Genomic DNA, 16,217 nt, shown 5'->3' with positions numbered 1-16,217 from the left:
GTGACTTGCCAGTTCTATTCCATCCTTCTGAACAAATGGCATCTCAAGGACCACAAGGACCAGCGCCTCCACAGCAGCAAACCTTTCGGCTAGCGGTAATATGTGCCAGCAATCAAAATCGGAGTATGGAGGCGCATAACGTACTGCAGTATGTCCTGGAATTTGGGGCCAATGTGGCATTTATCACTTGGAGAAAACTGACTCAACATCAGCACGCTCTGTCCACAGGAAAGCCGGATACGTACTCTCATCATATGGAACTGGAAGTGCTGTGCGGCTTCCTGGGCCCGCTGCTGATAAGCCCAATATATATCCTTTCGGGGTTCCCTATAACGACATCTTCAACGACTTGCTGAAGAAAGATCCGCAACTGTAAGTCCCATTGCTTACACCGCTTGACGGCTGGCAATCTGACTTCCACTATCTATCCTTCAAGTTACAAAGCGAACGGTCTCTTGCCAATGTTAGACAGAAATAGAAGAATAAAGCGCGCGCCGGAAAGGTTCCAGGAAGCTCGGGACGTTTTCGATGTAATAATATCTTGTGAGGAACGATGTTTCGATTCTGCATGCGAGGGTATGTATGGATACGGACTAGACAATATGTGATGTTCAGCCCTATCGAGGAGCAGCGTTCTGATACGAGACTCACAGATCTGGACAACCGACCGTCAGAGCTGAATCGCCCAGTACACCTGGTGAACATCGAGATCAAAGATAATCATGAAGAAGCTGCAGTTGGCGGCCAGCTGATACTGCAACTAGTGAACATGATAGCACAATCCAAGGACCGAGACGCGGAAATGGACATGATTCTGGATGATTTTGCCGCGCGAACCAATGCGCAGGTTCTCCATACAGTATCCTTTTATTAATGTTATAATTCCAAAAATCGGGTGTTGCAAATCTGCTTAAACGACGGAGGAAAAGAGAGGGGGCTGTGATGCTTCCATAAGTATAATATAATCTACATGCACGGTCATCTGTGCAACGGCAAGCGCGATTCTATTCCTGGCTTTCATCCAGGTCCTTCTCCCATTCATCAACAAAGTCTTTGAACTGCTCGGGTAGGGCTTCCGGGTCCACTTCTTGTACCTTGCGAAAGCACTTGATGGCATTCTTCCAGTAATCCTCAGCCTTATCCGCATCGGTGTCATCGTAAAGATTGCCGAGATTCACAAGAGTCTCTCCCATCTATATTAGATCACCGGTTAGTAGGGTGGTAACGTCAAGTAGAGGGATTTTAGAAGGTATCATTACCAAGCACGCCAGAGGAACATGGACTGTGTCAGCGTCTTTGGACTGTTGCTGTGCGCTTTCAAATTGGGAAAGCGCTAATGGAAAGGACCTTAATAAATGACATATGCTGAGCGCTAAACTATGGATTTACCTTCTTTCAGGGGGCCGATGATTAGTTCACCATCTACTTCATCCCCATCGTCCATTTTCTCCAAATAATAGTTCGCCATAGAGAGTTGACATGCGCCAATACCAATACTCGCATCGACAGAGCTTGGATTTACTGTAAAGCATACTCACTCAACATTGATGGCTCTTCAAAATCTGCTGATATACTTCTTACCTTCAAGAAGCTTTTGGAATAGCGCTGTGGCAATGTCATTCCAGCCCTGGCGACCTTGAAGCTCTTGAAGTAAATCCGCATATCTTTGGCTAGCAGCTCCTGCTTCCAATATATCCTCGTCTTTATCCGAGTCGGTGATCGAGTTGAAGTTAACCTTGAATTCCTCTGCGGCGCGATCAGCGAGACGTGTGACTTTCTCCTCGCCTTCTCTGGCACTACCACTCTGCAGCATATTTGAAGCCTATCCATAGAATCAGGATCCAGGGCGTAATAATGCATGTCATGAGGACGCTGGCTCTAACTGACCAACAAAAGGCAAACTTTTCCGAGTGAAATCCGTAAGCGTAATGGCGGTGAGATACCGTCTTCTCGTGCGCGCTCAAGGCCGCGTTCCAGACGCTCGAGGGCTGCCTCCAGATGATCATTTAAGGCTTCTGTTGCTGTCTCGTCCTCTTTCAAACTAAGAAGTCCCAATTGGGCTAGGGCATTGCCATACACAAGATAAAACGCAGGAGGTAGTGGTCCCGTTTCTTTCTTTTCCAAAGATCCATCTTCTCCCTTTTCATCGATTGTATGGAGAACCTCCCCACATCGAATGCGAAGGATTTTGTCACACTCATGAATACAACCCCTAAATAGGTCGACGGCTCCTTCCAGATCGGCACTCTCTATTAAGAAAAGCCAAAAATAAGGAGAGATAGAAAAAAAAAGGGGGGGGGGGGGGGAATATAACGAAGACCCTCTGTCAACAAGAGGTCGAGCTTCACACTTTCATACGGCTATACGCACCTTGTTTTGCTACTGCCGCATCGTATAATGACTTCAATATTGATATCTCGTCAGGGTCCTCGGAAGTGATAGCCACAGTACGCAATTGTGAGTCCTGTTCTGGGTTTGGAGCTGCTCCGTCCGGGATGTCCTGCTTTATGCGCTTCTTCTGCTGCTCCTTGTCTTGTGCAAGCGACTTCTTCAGACCGCGGGGGCGTTTCTTATTTTCCATGGTGAGTTAATTTGTTAATAACTTAAGTTATCTTCCAATTAACAAAGTCAACTTGAAGTCAAAGTGGATGGTGACCATGGCAACAGCAAAAACACTTCGAATGCTGCTGTCGAGATCATTGGCCATCGGTTGTTGCCCATATTACAATATTTTGACATGCCACCGAAGAAGAAGCAGGAAACGACAGAGAAGCCGTTGTTGGGAAGGCCCAGCAATAACCTCAAGATGGTATTTCATGGAGAATTCCTTAGCGCTGTAGGCTGGCCTCACCTGAACGTGGTTCAAAACATTAGGGTATTGTTGGCTTGCCCAACGTTGGCAAATCGTCTTTCTTCAACGCCTTGACGAACAGCGCAGTAGCTGCTGAAAACTTTCCATTCTGTACCATCGACCCTTCTGAAGCACGCGTAGCCGTTCCTGACCCTCGATTCGATTGGTTGTGCGAGTTTTACAAGCCGGCCTCGAAGGTTCCTGCCTATCTTACCGTAACTGATATTGCTGGTCTTGTAAAGGGTGCCGCAGAAGGGCAAGGGCTGGGAAACGCTTTCTTGAGTCACATCAAGGCCGTGGATGGCATATTCCATCTTTTACGCGCTTTCGATGATGCCGAAGTCATTCATGTCGAAGGCGAGTTAGATCCAGTGAGAGATCTTGCCATCATCCATGAAGAATTGCGACTGAAAGACGAAGAATACTTGACTAAGCAGGTGGAATCTAGAAGCAGGGAAGTGAACCGATTGGGCAAGGGTGGAGGCGCTGCGGATAAGGCGAAGAAAGAAGAGTTCGAGATCATTCAAAAGGTTCATAAATTAGTTGTCGATGACAAAAAGGATGTGAGAGACGGCGAATGGAATGGAAAAGAAATTGAAATCATCAACACATTGCAACTCATCACTGCTAAGCCTGTGGTGTACCTGGTAAGATCTCCATTTGAACGAATACACTCATACTGCGAACGTACCTAACAGCGATTAATCAGTGTAACTTGAGCGAACGCGACTACGTCCGCAAGAAGAACAAGTGGTTGCCGAAGATCAAGGCTTGGATCGATGAAAATCATCCTGGCGATTTGTTGATACCTTACTCTGGCGCCTTGGAAATGAAGCTCACGTCCATGACACCAGAGGAAAAAGAGGCATATCTTAAAGAATTACAACAGAAGTACGAAAGCCCAGCCCCTGTTGTCTCTGTACTACCGAAAATCATAGTTGCTGGATACAACGCTCTGCAATTAGTTTACTGTGAGTTTGGAAGAATTCCGTCACCCTGTTGGGATGTCGCTGATTAGTGCTTTCAGTCTTCACTGGAGGGCCTGACGAAGTTCGGGCATGGACGATACGGAAGAATACTAAAGCTCCGCAAGCTGGTAAGGGGAACAGTTCTGTACCTTGTGAGCGATAAATGCATTGTTGATCGCTATCTTTTTCAGCTGGTACCATTCACACCGATTTTGAAAAGGTGCGGACCATTTGCTCATCTGGGTGAGATACATGTTTGCTGACACGTGCTTTCGGCCCCTTTCTATAGGCTTTCATTATGGCTGAAGTGATGAAGTACGATGATTTGAAGGAGCTGGGCTCCGAGGCCGCAGTAAAAGCAGGCGGAAAGTATGTTCAAAAAGGAAAGGATTACATAGTTCAGGATGGGGACATACTCTGTAAGTGCTGGATGTTAGGTTCACGTGGTTGGTATCCTCCATTAACTCATGGATGTTGTCTTCATGTGATTAGACTTCAAAGCAGGCCAGGTGCAAGCTAAAAAGAAATAATTCCACGACACTTTCCTGTAGCGAGGGGTTTGGCTTTGTCTACACACGCTATGTATATTATCAATGACATTCTGGTTTCGTTCGTTTCCTAGTATTGATTGACTCGAAGTAGTGTTACTAGCAAAAGCAGACCGGTTTCTATCAATGCAGGCAGTGCACTGAAAATTGTATATTGAGTATCATCTTTGCTGTTCGCGCCAACGACAGCCAACTGTACCTGCAAAATGTGAAAATGTACCAATATATCATGTAATGCCAACCTTCAAGGACAAAAAAAATGAGAGCGATGATTCCGGCTGTGTGCGCCCATAGATCTATGAAGATTTATTAGAAAATCCCTGTCAAATTGCATACTTTAGTTTCCTTACACAAGGTCCCGGCCCCTTGATTGAACGTTGTCATTCCCGAAAACAAACCAAAAAGCTCGATCGCAAAGCATACCCAGGATAAAGCCAGTGCTGCAGTTAAACTGGTAATTCCATGAGATGGAGTCATTCACGCTCACCAATTTAATTGTTACTTACGAGTTATCGTAACTCGCGTATTGGCTGGAGTCTCCAATTGGCAACGCGGCACGAACATATATATCCTGGCGAATATTCATTAAAACCCACCAACCATACAGGCATTAGCTTTGTACCTTTGTAAAGAACACCATGAGCGTCGTGATAAAGTGGGCAATTGTTGTCAGAAATCGGGCTGGAAGAAGTGCGTCGGCGGTTGTGTGGGTCATGTCTCAAGTTGACTTTCTGAGGTAGACAAGTCCAAATGCAAAGTACGCGCCGACTTTGAGAATGTCGCGTAACGATGATCAACGTCCTTCTACTCCTCTGAATACCTGCAATACGCTGCCTACTAGGTCCAAAGTCTACCGTAAGGTCTTACATCAAAGAGCTTTGACGGACAGGCGGTTTTCCCTCAATCTCGTCCAAAATCCAGCTGCTTACTCAGCACTTCTCGTGACCGCCGTCGTTCCGTCGCCATGTCGCGTTTTGGGTGCTTACGTGCGTTCGAAGCTACCGGACATGCACCACTCCGAACTGGCACTCTCGCGTGCTTTGACTTGCCTACAAAGGAGCGTTTCCTGCTCCTGACATGCGTCTGCCACCGCAGCAACGCGCAAATATCGCAAGCAACAGCCACTGATACTATTGGGCGTGCTGATGTCGTGCATCGCTCACCATCTTGCTCTGGAACGCGGATTCTTTATGAATGAGCAGCGCATGTTTACAAGTGAACCACATAACCACTGAATTGCATAGGTATGATGATGTTCACGAAAGAAGTATGGGTGAAAGCACTGCCACCCGATAGGTTATCTGTGTAAAGACCGACGGATGCCCTTGTGTTGATCGGTTATTTTATTAGGGCACATCACTATCCTCCATGCCCATTTTAGCTGCAGCCACTTCAAACCTTCCTCCTCCACCACCGCCCCTGTCACTTCCTCCCAAAGTGGTCGGTCCTGTCCGCTATTTTCTGTCCGTTACAGTCTCCAAGCTCGTATGGACCAACCCACCCTCACCAGAGCGAAGCAGCACTGCTTCCTTGCCGCGAGTTCGATTACATTGGTGGGGCGAGGACGGACCTGGTACAATATTTTCTCCGCAAAGCGTTGGAGGTCGCACGCGCATGTCTCCTTCCAAGCCATCTTCCTCAATTCCGGTCCCTCCAATAAGAGCAAAGACGTGGTCAAGTCCGGTCACGACCACATCCTCTCCGGGACGAAATACTGTACATTATCCCGTCCGATGTTCCAAGCGGCAGTTACGTGCTTACTTTCGGGATATGGGGTCGCTGCTGTTACTGGTGATTGTTCATGATAGGGTGGCCGCTGAAGTCAAAGTCCACGATCTTTCCATTTTAGTTGATGAACCCTCCAGACCTATCAACGGATTCTTTCCCGTGGTGGAGAAGAGTCCAAGTAACAGCGATTTCTTCACAGACAAAGGGCAGCCACGTAAACTGGGCGAGTTGCATCTGGCGATGATGCTTGAAACGGCGCTACCCAACTATGACGGCAGTGGGCAAGTAAAACTGAATCGCCATTATACCCAGGCTCCACACGGAATCTTTGACCTGGGAAACGAGCAGGACGACAGCTCGCTGCTTCAGCACCAACCACGTGAACCACCGGGCCCACCAACGGATCGGAATCATCCTGAAAATACCTTTTTGTCGCGAAGCACTGAGACGACTGGATCATCAGTTCTACCCGAACCACCATTATTGTTAAAACACCTTGATGAAGCAGAAGCAGAGGTTATTGATGACTCGCATCGGGCTTCGGTTAATATCGAAACATTACGGGTGGTGTCGCCAAGAGACGATAGCGGAGAGGTGAAAGGTATGGATGCGAAAAGAGAGATTCGACCACCTGGCCAGAGCGAAGGACGTAGCTTAACGTCATCGCGCAGCATTCCTATACATGAGAAAGAGGTTATTGAACCACAAACATCCACTGGTGGCAACCCTGAAACCCCGTTAAATATGGTTGATCCAACAAATATACCTAAATCTCCAAATGCAAATGAAGCGGATGTTCTCCGGGCGCTAGGAGATGAATTAGATGACGCTGATAACCTAGATACTATATCAGCCGAAGTGGCCGGCCTGTTGGCGGACGATGACGGTCTGCTTTCACACAGTATTGGCATCGAAGAGTCTGAATCCGATCTTTTTGATGACGATCTCATTATTGAAGCCCTCAACTCAGCCAGTGGGAAGAGTTTCATTGAACGAAGGGCACGAGAATCGTCTAGTGAACATGTGCACGACGGTAATCTGGATACGAGGACCCGGACGGAGGAGAGGTTTAGCAGCGATTCAGAGGATGAAGTCTCTGATATGAGTGACGATGAGCGCAAACGAAGGGCTTTATTTGATAGGAATTGGAAGAACCAGTCGAGAAAATCTGCAGTACCAATGGGCGGCGGCAACCATGTCCAGAACGATCTGTCGGTGAATAAGCTGACATCGCTTGGACGTGTCGATTATGTGGAGATCACAATTCGAGGCCTAGAATTGGTGCCTGACGTATTGCCGCATGCATCAGCTACATATTTTGTTGAGTACCGGCTTCCGGGAACGGGCACTGATACAACCGTAAAGGCTTCCAGTAAAACTGTTCCGCGTCTAACTGTATCTCGCAATGCAAGTCGACGGTCCTTGGTTGAGTCAGATGATCCGCCTATGTATGTCCTGGAATTTGATCATCAGGAACGTTTTCCATATACCTTCAATTCCACCACAGTTGAATTGTGGAATATGCAGGACATCGAGGTCCAGGTTGTAGCGGAGAGAAAATCATTCTTTGCACCTGCGAGTCGGAACGGGACAGTGCCACATCAGAAACTTTGGACGGCTGCTGGTATTCTCAAGTGTGATGATGTACTGAACGCTACCAATTTTACGTGGAGCGGAAGAATACCTGTATGGTCAAGTGAAACAGGTGGTGTTGGAGGCAAACGCAAGCCTATGATACCGAATATCGGGAAACGTCGGTCAAGCCAACGAGATCATCGTCATCTAATTGGATATCTGATTATGAAGGTTCAATTGGCTAGTGATCGGGTCACATTATCAAAACCTGATGCGAGACCAACCTATACCTCAGCTTTTCATGGTCGAAATCCGGAGAAGCCGGATGATGAAATGGAGCCAGTTCAAGACTCTGAACCGCGCTTGATTCATGATGGTGAATCGCAGCTACCACCTGTCACGCCATATTATCTTCATCTTCATATATCTACAGCCCGGTCACTATCCATTTTACCAACTTTCGAAGGCAACAGCACGCTTCTCTATCTCGTGATTCGGTTGTTCTCTGCCACCACTCCTCCGATTGAGACCCCTCCCATCTCATACAGTCCACCTTTTGATCTCACCAACGGACGCTTGAATTCCCCTCCCAACTTTGCGTTCTCATACACACTACCGCTGGCAGTGACGCAGGAGTTTATTGACTCGCACCGAGAGACGCCACTAATCGTAGAGGTATGGGTGATTGACGGTGACAGCCTAAAGTCCTCATCGATGCTCAATGCACGTAACGCACTTGCTGACCATACGGATAGAGGAGCAAAGCTGTTAGGCTTGATGCGATTGCCATTTCATCATTTACTTGGCACAATGGCTGCCACCTTGCAGCAAAACCAAGGCGCATCATTTTCGGGGCAAGACATGCCTGTCATGATACCCGAAGCAGAGTACGTGGTAACGGATCCCTTCAGCGGCACTGCTAAAGGCTGGATCAGGTCATTTCTGGCGTTGGGTAATTGGGATCAAATTAGACGAGTTCGAAAAGTATCGCGTGCTTCCGAAATCGCTGATGACGAGGATCTCTCGGAAGTACAGATGGCTCGGAAACGGCAAGCGGGTCGTGGACAAGATAGTCGGCGGTCGAGGAGAAGAGACGCTGCCAGGGTGCGACCACGACATGTCACTGTAGAGACTGATTCTCCAGATTCGCCTACCATCACTGCTGAGGACGTGTCACGGAATGACATACCGACAGAGTGCCAGATTGAGATCAGCATCCATCGGGCGTGTGGGTTACGGGCACTTGTCAGGCGACTCATAGCTGCTCAAAGTAGCAAATATATACAGGAATACACTCCACTGGATTTCGCAAAAGAAATCGGGCCCAACTCATACGTGCGCTTTCACCCATTTCCGGAGAGTGTACAAGTAATCACAAACCAAAATTCAAATGAGGATGAAGGTTTTGACGGTGATGCTATTATTATCTCACCAATTGTGGCCCAGACGTTTACACCGGAATATGAACACACTGCTACGTTGACCATCCGGGGAGTTGACACAAATCTTCTCCGATGGATTAGAAAGGGTGGGGAGGCTCGGGGTGAGATTTGGCATCACGTCCCTGGGGAGGTCACGGATCAAGAGGATGGGGAAGATTTCTTGCTAGGAACCTTCAGCCTGCCACTCGGCGCTCTGCTCAGTCGACCTAATGGAATAGATGGGACCTGGGTACCAGTGAGGTTTGAAAGAAGTGACCCAGGAAAGGTCGAAGCGGCTATCAAGCTGTCAATGCGGTTTCGCACAGGATTTGAGTTCGGCCATGTTGTAGAAGGGGTGGATGCGACGCGTGGTCTTGGATGGTGGTCCCGTTTGAAGGTTGGCGTGTCGAAGCTGCAATTGCATCTGAATCACCTAGATGTTGTCAAACACTACTTGCAGCAGAAGGGAAACCTCACCGAAACGCAAGCGGGACGTCAACTTTATGTTCGATGGAAATATCCGGTACCTACAGAAGATGAACAAGGCCTGCGCATTGAGGAGGAGGAATCGCCCGCAGTACCCAGTAAAAGTCCTGTTCATCCAGATCGCTTAACAACTGTCGAGATGTCATATAGCAAAAGTGTCGACATCGAGATGACGCAAGCGGTTATCCGATGGTTCCGGGAACGAGAATTGAACATGGAAGTTAGGCAAAGGGGGGAAGAAGGCGAAGGCGACACGTTGATCGGGACTGCCTACATTGACCTGCACGATCTGGTGAGCAAGGCTCGCCACTCTCAGCGGAGGCGAGGGCGACAGATGACACGCACGAAAAGCGAAGCCGAGTGGCTGGTGGAAGGATCATTTCCATTGATCAATCCGAAAAGTCCGGATCTCATGGGCGCCTCGGTCACCGTGCGAATTTCAATGTCACCAGTGTCCCCATCCAAAGTCCGGGATCCACCACCCATCTCGAGGTCTTCTGCACAACTTCCATCCAGCCAAGGAATCGGTCGCTCCCCTCCAGGCCGCATGACAGATCTAGGAGCACGAGGCCAATTGTCTCCGGGTGGCGCGCAACATCAATCACCAGGAATTCCTGTTGAGATCACCGTGGAACGAGCTCTTCACTTGCCACTGATGGCTGATCCCTTTGCTGAATATCTCGCCTCGCCTTTTGTTTCCCAAAACGAGAAACAAACCGTCTTACCAAATGCCTATGTGACCTTCGACTGGTCAGGAAGCGACAAGCAGGAAGACTTATCTGGTCAAACACTGCGGACCCATGTTGCCACTGCCCAGAGGTCTCCAACTTGGAACGTCACAGTTTCAGTGTCCCAAGAGCGCTCTGAAAAGGCTCTCAAAATGCTGAAATATGAGAAAGCTATCATTTTCAAAGTATGGCATGCACCCAATGTCAATGTTAGTCGCCAACATGCTGGGCGAGATAAGCCAGAGATTAACGATGAGACGCGATCTGAGCTACTTGGTACAGCACGCGTTGACCTGGGGAGTCTCTTTGGAGGATTGAAGGAGATCAATGGATGGTATCATATCTTGGACGGAAGAGGAGTGTCGAAAGGGCAGTTATTGATCAAGGTACACCCACTGGAAAATGTAGGAGCCGTGCTTAGAGAGCTCACGGGGTATCAGGAGAAGAGACATTCCTCGAGGAGCATCAAGGCTACTGGTCGAAGGCCTCTAGAGGCTGCATGTGGTAAAGCAGTAGATGACGTTACGCCAGCTGGTATCGCCACTTCTGTTCGGCAAATCCCAACAGGCGAAAGCATTGGTGCGTATGCTGGACTATGCTCCTCTTCACTTGACTCGACGGCTGTGACCAACCCGCAGAGCGTTGATACCTGGGTCTGGACAGGGCATAAGTGGGAGCATAGACAAGTCGAAGTGCGGGCCGTTGATGTTGCGGAGGGAGCCCAAGGCAATGATCGCGCCAAGATGTCACCCAGTAAAAGCAGGAATGCGTCTGAGGAAAGAAGTGAAGGGAACTTACGAAGCAGTTTACAAAAGACCATGGAAGAATTGGAGGAGCTTAACCAAAAGCTGAAAGAGAAGACCGGTGGCACTGACTTGACGGAAATGATACAACAGAACGACGTTGAAAGAGAGGTAGCAGATTTCGAGCCGGATCGAAGCTTGCCTGCAGATGAGGGAAGTACTGCAAGCCCAAGTTGGAAGGCACACCCAAGATTTGAACGCAATGAAACACCCACCCATCCAGCATCCGCAAAGTCAGGGTACCAATCAGGCAATTCCTCGACTGCATGTCGAGGTCCGGATCCATCGAAAGCGCAAGCCCTGGCCACTGACGTCCCATTCAGCGATACCGCTTCTTTCCGACTCGAAGAGAAAGAGGAATTCCGATTGACCTATTTGACTACACCTTCCAAGGAAGTATCCAGGCCAATTGAAGTCATTGCGCAGAGCCACATTCATTCGCCCGAAAAGGCACAACTGGTGCAAGAAGAGACTAGCAGCCGTAGGGATATAACGAACCAGCAGCCAGTGATGCTGGAAGAAGCTGACATTGCTCAAGAGAAAAGCGTTCATGAACAGGACGAATCTGAGCCTAATAAGTCTGTGCATGTCTCACAGCAGACTGTAGAGGGCAATCAGGCAAACGACGCATGCTCTGGATCTGTTGAGGCTTCTGCAGTCGGTGACACTACTAAAGTGCTGCCAAGTGATGGAGGTACAACGATAGCAGATATTGGCTATGAGGTAATTGCCTAGAGTGAATCTGCTAGTCTAAGAATTGGTTCGAAATTTCATCCTCCTTCCATTTTGTAGCAGGTGCCAGATTCGCAGGTCACAACGCTGGCCTGGACCACATTAGCAAAGCGGCTGGACGCAGTAGAAGCTGCAGCCAGTCAGGATGATTATGAGGATGACTTTGATATGCTCGATACCGCCGAGGCGGACGTCAATGCAGAGGACGGGAAGTATGATGAGACTATCGCTGTCGACGAGCAGCTAGCGAATAGCATTGTGACATCAACAGTGTCTGAGAATGACCATGAGGACATCAAGGTCCGTCTGCCGAAGAAAGACGATGCCGCGGATGAATACCAGTCGCCGTCTTTGCTTCCACCGGATCTGCGGGTTCACCAACGGGCAAGTCTTGGGAGGGATGAAGAAAAGGAGAATATTGATATGGTACCCGATGAAGATAATAATGAAACAGACGACGATGACATCTACAGTATTCTTGCATACCGCCGCATGGCGGCAGCTGCAGCAGCTGTTGGAGTCTCAAAAGCGTCATCATCGGTATCGCGCGGTCGGACAATTGTGGCATCAGCTTTGGAGGAAGCAGCACAAAAGCCGCCACGACTACCCGCGTCGGCGCGAAGTTCGAAAACATATGATCCGTTTGGTGTACGAAACAGAGAAACTCGAATAAGCTGGAAGGCCGCTGTGGATTCTGACACCAGTATGGATGCGGAGGGTAGTGCAACGTGGACTCGAGGTGAACATCGGAGGGTTGAGCACGAGGGCGGGGAAACACGGAATTGGAGAGCAGTGCTAGGCGGGAAGACTGGGGCGGTTGATAAGGCACGGATCGACACCATGGAGAAGATTTTTTGGGCGGGGAAGGAAAGGCGGCTCAGTGAGTGACGGCGGACACTGTTTATAGAAGCGAACGAGACCCTTGCATAGTTTGGGTGGTTAGGATGGGCCGTCTACAACTCATTTGTATTTGATGTAGAGAACCTTGCATAAGTCTTTTGTATTTACACACAGCGCATTGCGTTCATTATGATCAGGCAAGATGAGCCTGGAAATAGCTAATATACGGAATCATCACCACAATAGTGGGAGCAATATGTGTGTGCCTTGCCGTTCTCATAGGTAATGATTTAAAGCTGCTGCAAAATCAGGTCCTGCGTCCGCCCCTCTCCTGACGCCAGTGTCTTTGAAAGCCCCTGCGATGGCGCTCACAATACTAGAACTCCTCGACCTAGATGGGGTGATGGATGGTTTCTGGTAGTTAAAGGAGGTATCCCGACTTATATTACTTTGCGCCTGACCGAATGTCCCTGCTTGGAATGAAGATGGTCGGCTGCCGGAATTTTCGACGGCTGTGAATACGTCGGGGGTATGGGAGACGGCGACATAGGAAGATGTGTACACTGAGGTCTCAGGAATAGCATGTGCGGCATCGCTAAAAGATGATTGACGCATGGACGCACGACGGCTGATCGGCCCGCGGTTGGAGGGTACGGCCGGTCCAAGGTGGGACGGTTGCTGAAGCGGAGATTCTTGCAACCTCGAGGAATCAGCCAAGGCGTTGTCAGCCCCTGGCGGGGAGAAGGCGGACAATGCGGTGATGGACGGTTTACGGGCGTTTGCGAAGGCTCCTAAAGCTTGCTTTTGGGGTGCCCGAGACGCATCTTCCGCTTGTCCCTGCATGGCCGTAAAAGCCATCATCGATGGGCGGCGGCTATTAGCAAATGTGTTGAGCGGTTGTGTTGCATTTGAAGAAGGGGATCGACTAAATGATGAGAGCGCAGGTCTTTCGTTGCCTGTTGATACTGACTGGCGGATACCAGCAGGATTAGGGGTTTGTGCGTACGCATGAGGACTCAGAACATCCATAGGCGGAGCGGATGGAGGGGCCGATGGTGCATAATTGTCAAGATCTGCAACGGCGGACACCAACATCGCATCAACCGCATCCAGCTCGCTTGTTGGCCCAGTTCCATCAATCAAGTGCGCATACTGTTCCATTCGAGGGGGTAAATGAGCAGCGGCAGTTGAATAGCTGCTCCCTTCACCATTGGATACAATGAGTGAGGGAGGCCGTACCCGAGCGGCCTCAAAACTTGCTGGCTGTTGCTTCTGCGCTCCGTACACATAAGATTTACCCGGGTCATTTGTCATATCTGGACCAAGATCAAGCTGGCTTCGCCTAAGTGCATCCTCGTACACAGGTGGCATATCCCATCCCTTCATATCTCTGTTCGATGCACCCCGTGGCATTCCTTGCGAGGTGGATCCCGAGGCAGATGGATCACCATACGTAAATCCGCGCACTTGGATCCCAGAGCCAGAGCCCAATGAACTGGCTTGTATCGATGCACGGCGAGTTTGAACTGTAGAGTTTGAACTACTGCTAGCGGACACGGGCGTAGCAGGAACGAGTGGGCTCCGAGCGTTTTCTTCTGCCTCGTGCTGTGTTTTCAATGCTACGTACTTGGCACGCAATGCCAAATTTTGGATCATCTGTGCTTGTGGGGTGAAGAGCTTCAACTTTTTGGGTTTCTCGGTTTCCTTATCTTTCCATCGGAGGATGATCCGATCAGTTGACCTCTTAACTGTCAGATTCTCCCATTGTTCTGCAAATGCATACCCCTAATAATACATGAACAGTTGGATATGGGTGCACTGAAGATACAAGTGACAGACGTACTTACATTCTTGTCCTGATCCAAAACCACAAGACCATCTGTGCTGATCCCTACCATCCACCTTTGCAAGCGGAACTCGAAAAACCCGGCAGGAGGTCGGAGCTTGCAGCAAGGGAAGAAGGAGCATCCATAACAGGCAAATTCCCTGACGAACTCTAAATACCTAAAAGCAGGGCGGAAAAGAATAAGATGAATGACAGCCCAGTCATTACTCAATCATTTCTATCCGTACATCATACGAAGAGCCTCGACTGGTCGTCCTTTATGCTTGCCGTGCTCATTCCGCAGGCAATCTTCCCATTCCTGAGGCTTCAGTTCTCCGTGTAAGCGCATTGGGATCAAGGTTTTCCAATAATCGTTTTTCCTAATGTTACGCAAACATTCGAAACTCAGTGAGGAAGTGAGATGCCTGTGCCGGGAGACGTTGCATACGTACAGAATATATCCGTCCGGATGCCGCAAGCGATCGTAAGGTCCCGTTGCAAGGGCTAACATAATTCCACCTAGTGAGACTGCATCTTCTAAAGGGCACACATATCGGCCGGTCATCACGTTGCGCTTGGCCTGTGATTAGAGGAATTGCAATTCAGCTCGGAAACTTGCTTGGCAAGCCAGCTTCCTCAAAAATCGCACCTCGCCATAAAGCAATCGGACAGTTGGATCGTCGGTAAATCTGCGCTCAAAGCTTTTGGTAACTGTCGCTTCTCGACGGTAAACGAACCAATGTCGGTTGATTGCATGCGTGGGATCGATGGCTTCGGGGTAATGTGTGAAATCCAACACTCTAAAGTTAGGTTATTCGACGTCAGTATTCTTTTCGAAACTCAAGGTTGATGGAGATCATTACAATGTATTCCACTTGTTCATTAAGGAAAATATGTCCAAATCGGGCTGAACTTGAAGCTCTGGAACACGAAGACATATAGTAGAGTTATTTTGAGATGTCTGCAAGTACCTCCAGCGAATTTGCGCAAAACTTACCAAGATCCTTTCCAACGACCCACAAAGCAAACATTTTGCGGGCCTCTGGCGGTAATCCCTCCCTATCGGCAATAATATTGCAGACTCGTTGACCCAATAATTGCCCCGCTGGAAACTTTGCGTTGAAGTCGTGTTCGGCATCACCGTTCAGGATGCGAACTCGGATAGTCACAAATTCAGATCCATCATCAGGCTTTATGTGTCGTTGAAGGGGTGGCTGCCAATGCGCTTCACGAGCAGCTTCCGGCCCCCGCTCAATTATTTTCTTAGCAGGATTCTTACGTTGCAGTGCCTGCTCTGCTAAGAGCGGATTGGAGTTTTGTCGTTCTAACCTATCCTTGTTCTTATTAAACAGCTTCATTAGGAATAGTGGTATCTGTGATCGAGTGTAGGAACGGCACGGACGAAGATGCTATGAACAAGGGACCGGCTGTCCGACAAGTCTTTTTATGTCACTGATGACCTTAGCGCTGCCAAGATGGCTCGTGAAACTTGTTATTTCCTTGGTATGCAACCACAATGTCTCTATTATGGAACAATATAGGCCGCGACAGGGTCAGATTATGCTTGGCTACTATTTTTATATACGAGATATTCTATAGACACTTGCCAGTCAGGAATGAGGGTCTCCATGAAATAGTTATGATCAAAACGCTATTGTCGAATGCGCTCAACAGCTCGTCGTATGCAGTAAGCACATCGGAACATTATGGGA

The 16,217-nt window shown here is 48.8% G+C and overlaps 6 protein-coding genes across 6 annotated transcripts; 3 read left to right on the top strand and 3 right to left on the bottom strand.

The window, feature by feature from the left end:
* Positions 1-4: 4 nt before the first annotated feature.
* On the top strand, positions 5-996 carry SPPG_06871 (uncharacterized protein). Its single transcript, XM_016755065.1, has 4 exons — positions 5-148; positions 229-372; positions 437-576; positions 654-996. Exons 1-4 carry the CDS (start codon positions 36-38, stop codon positions 872-874), a joined length of 618 nt encoding a protein of 205 aa, XP_016605919.1. The 5' UTR covers positions 5-35; the 3' UTR covers positions 875-996.
* SPPG_06870 (uncharacterized protein) lies at positions 849-2,632 on the bottom strand. Its single transcript, XM_016755064.1, has 6 exons — positions 2,371-2,632; positions 1,888-2,249; positions 1,582-1,822; positions 1,390-1,521; positions 1,260-1,333; positions 849-1,193 (listed from the first exon to the last, which is right to left on the bottom strand). The coding sequence occupies exons 1-6, from the start codon at positions 2,579-2,581 to the stop codon at positions 1,005-1,007; spliced, it is 1,209 nt and encodes a 402-aa protein (XP_016605918.1). The 5' UTR covers positions 2,582-2,632; the 3' UTR covers positions 849-1,004.
* A 36-nt stretch (positions 2,633-2,668) lies between these two features.
* SPPG_06869 (GTP-binding protein YchF) lies at positions 2,669-4,616 on the top strand. The gene is made up of 7 exons (XM_016755063.1): positions 2,669-2,809; positions 2,875-3,498; positions 3,561-3,822; positions 3,879-3,947; positions 4,011-4,039; positions 4,109-4,238; positions 4,312-4,616. The coding sequence occupies exons 1-7, from the start codon at positions 2,738-2,740 to the stop codon at positions 4,347-4,349; spliced, it is 1,224 nt and encodes a 407-aa protein (XP_016605917.1). The 5' UTR covers positions 2,669-2,737; the 3' UTR covers positions 4,350-4,616.
* Positions 4,378-5,259, bottom strand: SPPG_09416 (uncharacterized protein). The gene is made up of 6 exons (XM_016757579.1): positions 5,188-5,259; positions 4,990-5,098; positions 4,874-4,938; positions 4,718-4,818; positions 4,567-4,663; positions 4,378-4,507 (listed from the first exon to the last, which is right to left on the bottom strand). The coding sequence occupies exons 2-6, from the start codon at positions 5,080-5,082 to the stop codon at positions 4,438-4,440; spliced, it is 426 nt and encodes a 141-aa protein (XP_016605916.1). The 5' UTR covers positions 5,083-5,098; positions 5,188-5,259; the 3' UTR covers positions 4,378-4,437.
* A 142-nt stretch (positions 5,260-5,401) lies between these two features.
* Positions 5,402-12,925, top strand: SPPG_06868 (uncharacterized protein). Its single transcript, XM_016755062.1, has 3 exons — positions 5,402-5,611; positions 5,718-11,831; positions 11,901-12,925. Exons 2-3 carry the CDS (start codon positions 5,736-5,738, stop codon positions 12,726-12,728), a joined length of 6,924 nt encoding a protein of 2,307 aa, XP_016605915.1. The 5' UTR covers positions 5,402-5,611; positions 5,718-5,735; the 3' UTR covers positions 12,729-12,925.
* On the bottom strand, positions 12,702-16,139 carry SPPG_06867 (uncharacterized protein). The gene is made up of 8 exons (XM_016755061.1): positions 16,113-16,139; positions 15,503-16,027; positions 15,369-15,426; positions 15,155-15,305; positions 14,958-15,085; positions 14,754-14,885; positions 14,528-14,684; positions 12,702-14,465 (listed from the first exon to the last, which is right to left on the bottom strand). Exons 2-8 carry the CDS (start codon positions 15,861-15,863, stop codon positions 12,957-12,959), a joined length of 2,496 nt encoding a protein of 831 aa, XP_016605914.1. The 5' UTR covers positions 15,864-16,027; positions 16,113-16,139; the 3' UTR covers positions 12,702-12,956.
* Between the last annotated feature and the right edge of the window lie 78 nt (positions 16,140-16,217).

This window comes from Spizellomyces punctatus, assembly GCF_000182565.1.
Source record: "Spizellomyces punctatus DAOM BR117 chromosome Unknown supercont1.13, whole genome shotgun sequence".
Classification (NCBI taxonomy): Eukaryota; Fungi; Chytridiomycota; class Chytridiomycetes; order Spizellomycetales; family Spizellomycetaceae; genus Spizellomyces; species Spizellomyces punctatus.
This window is presented reverse-complemented; position numbering and strand designations above follow the sequence as displayed.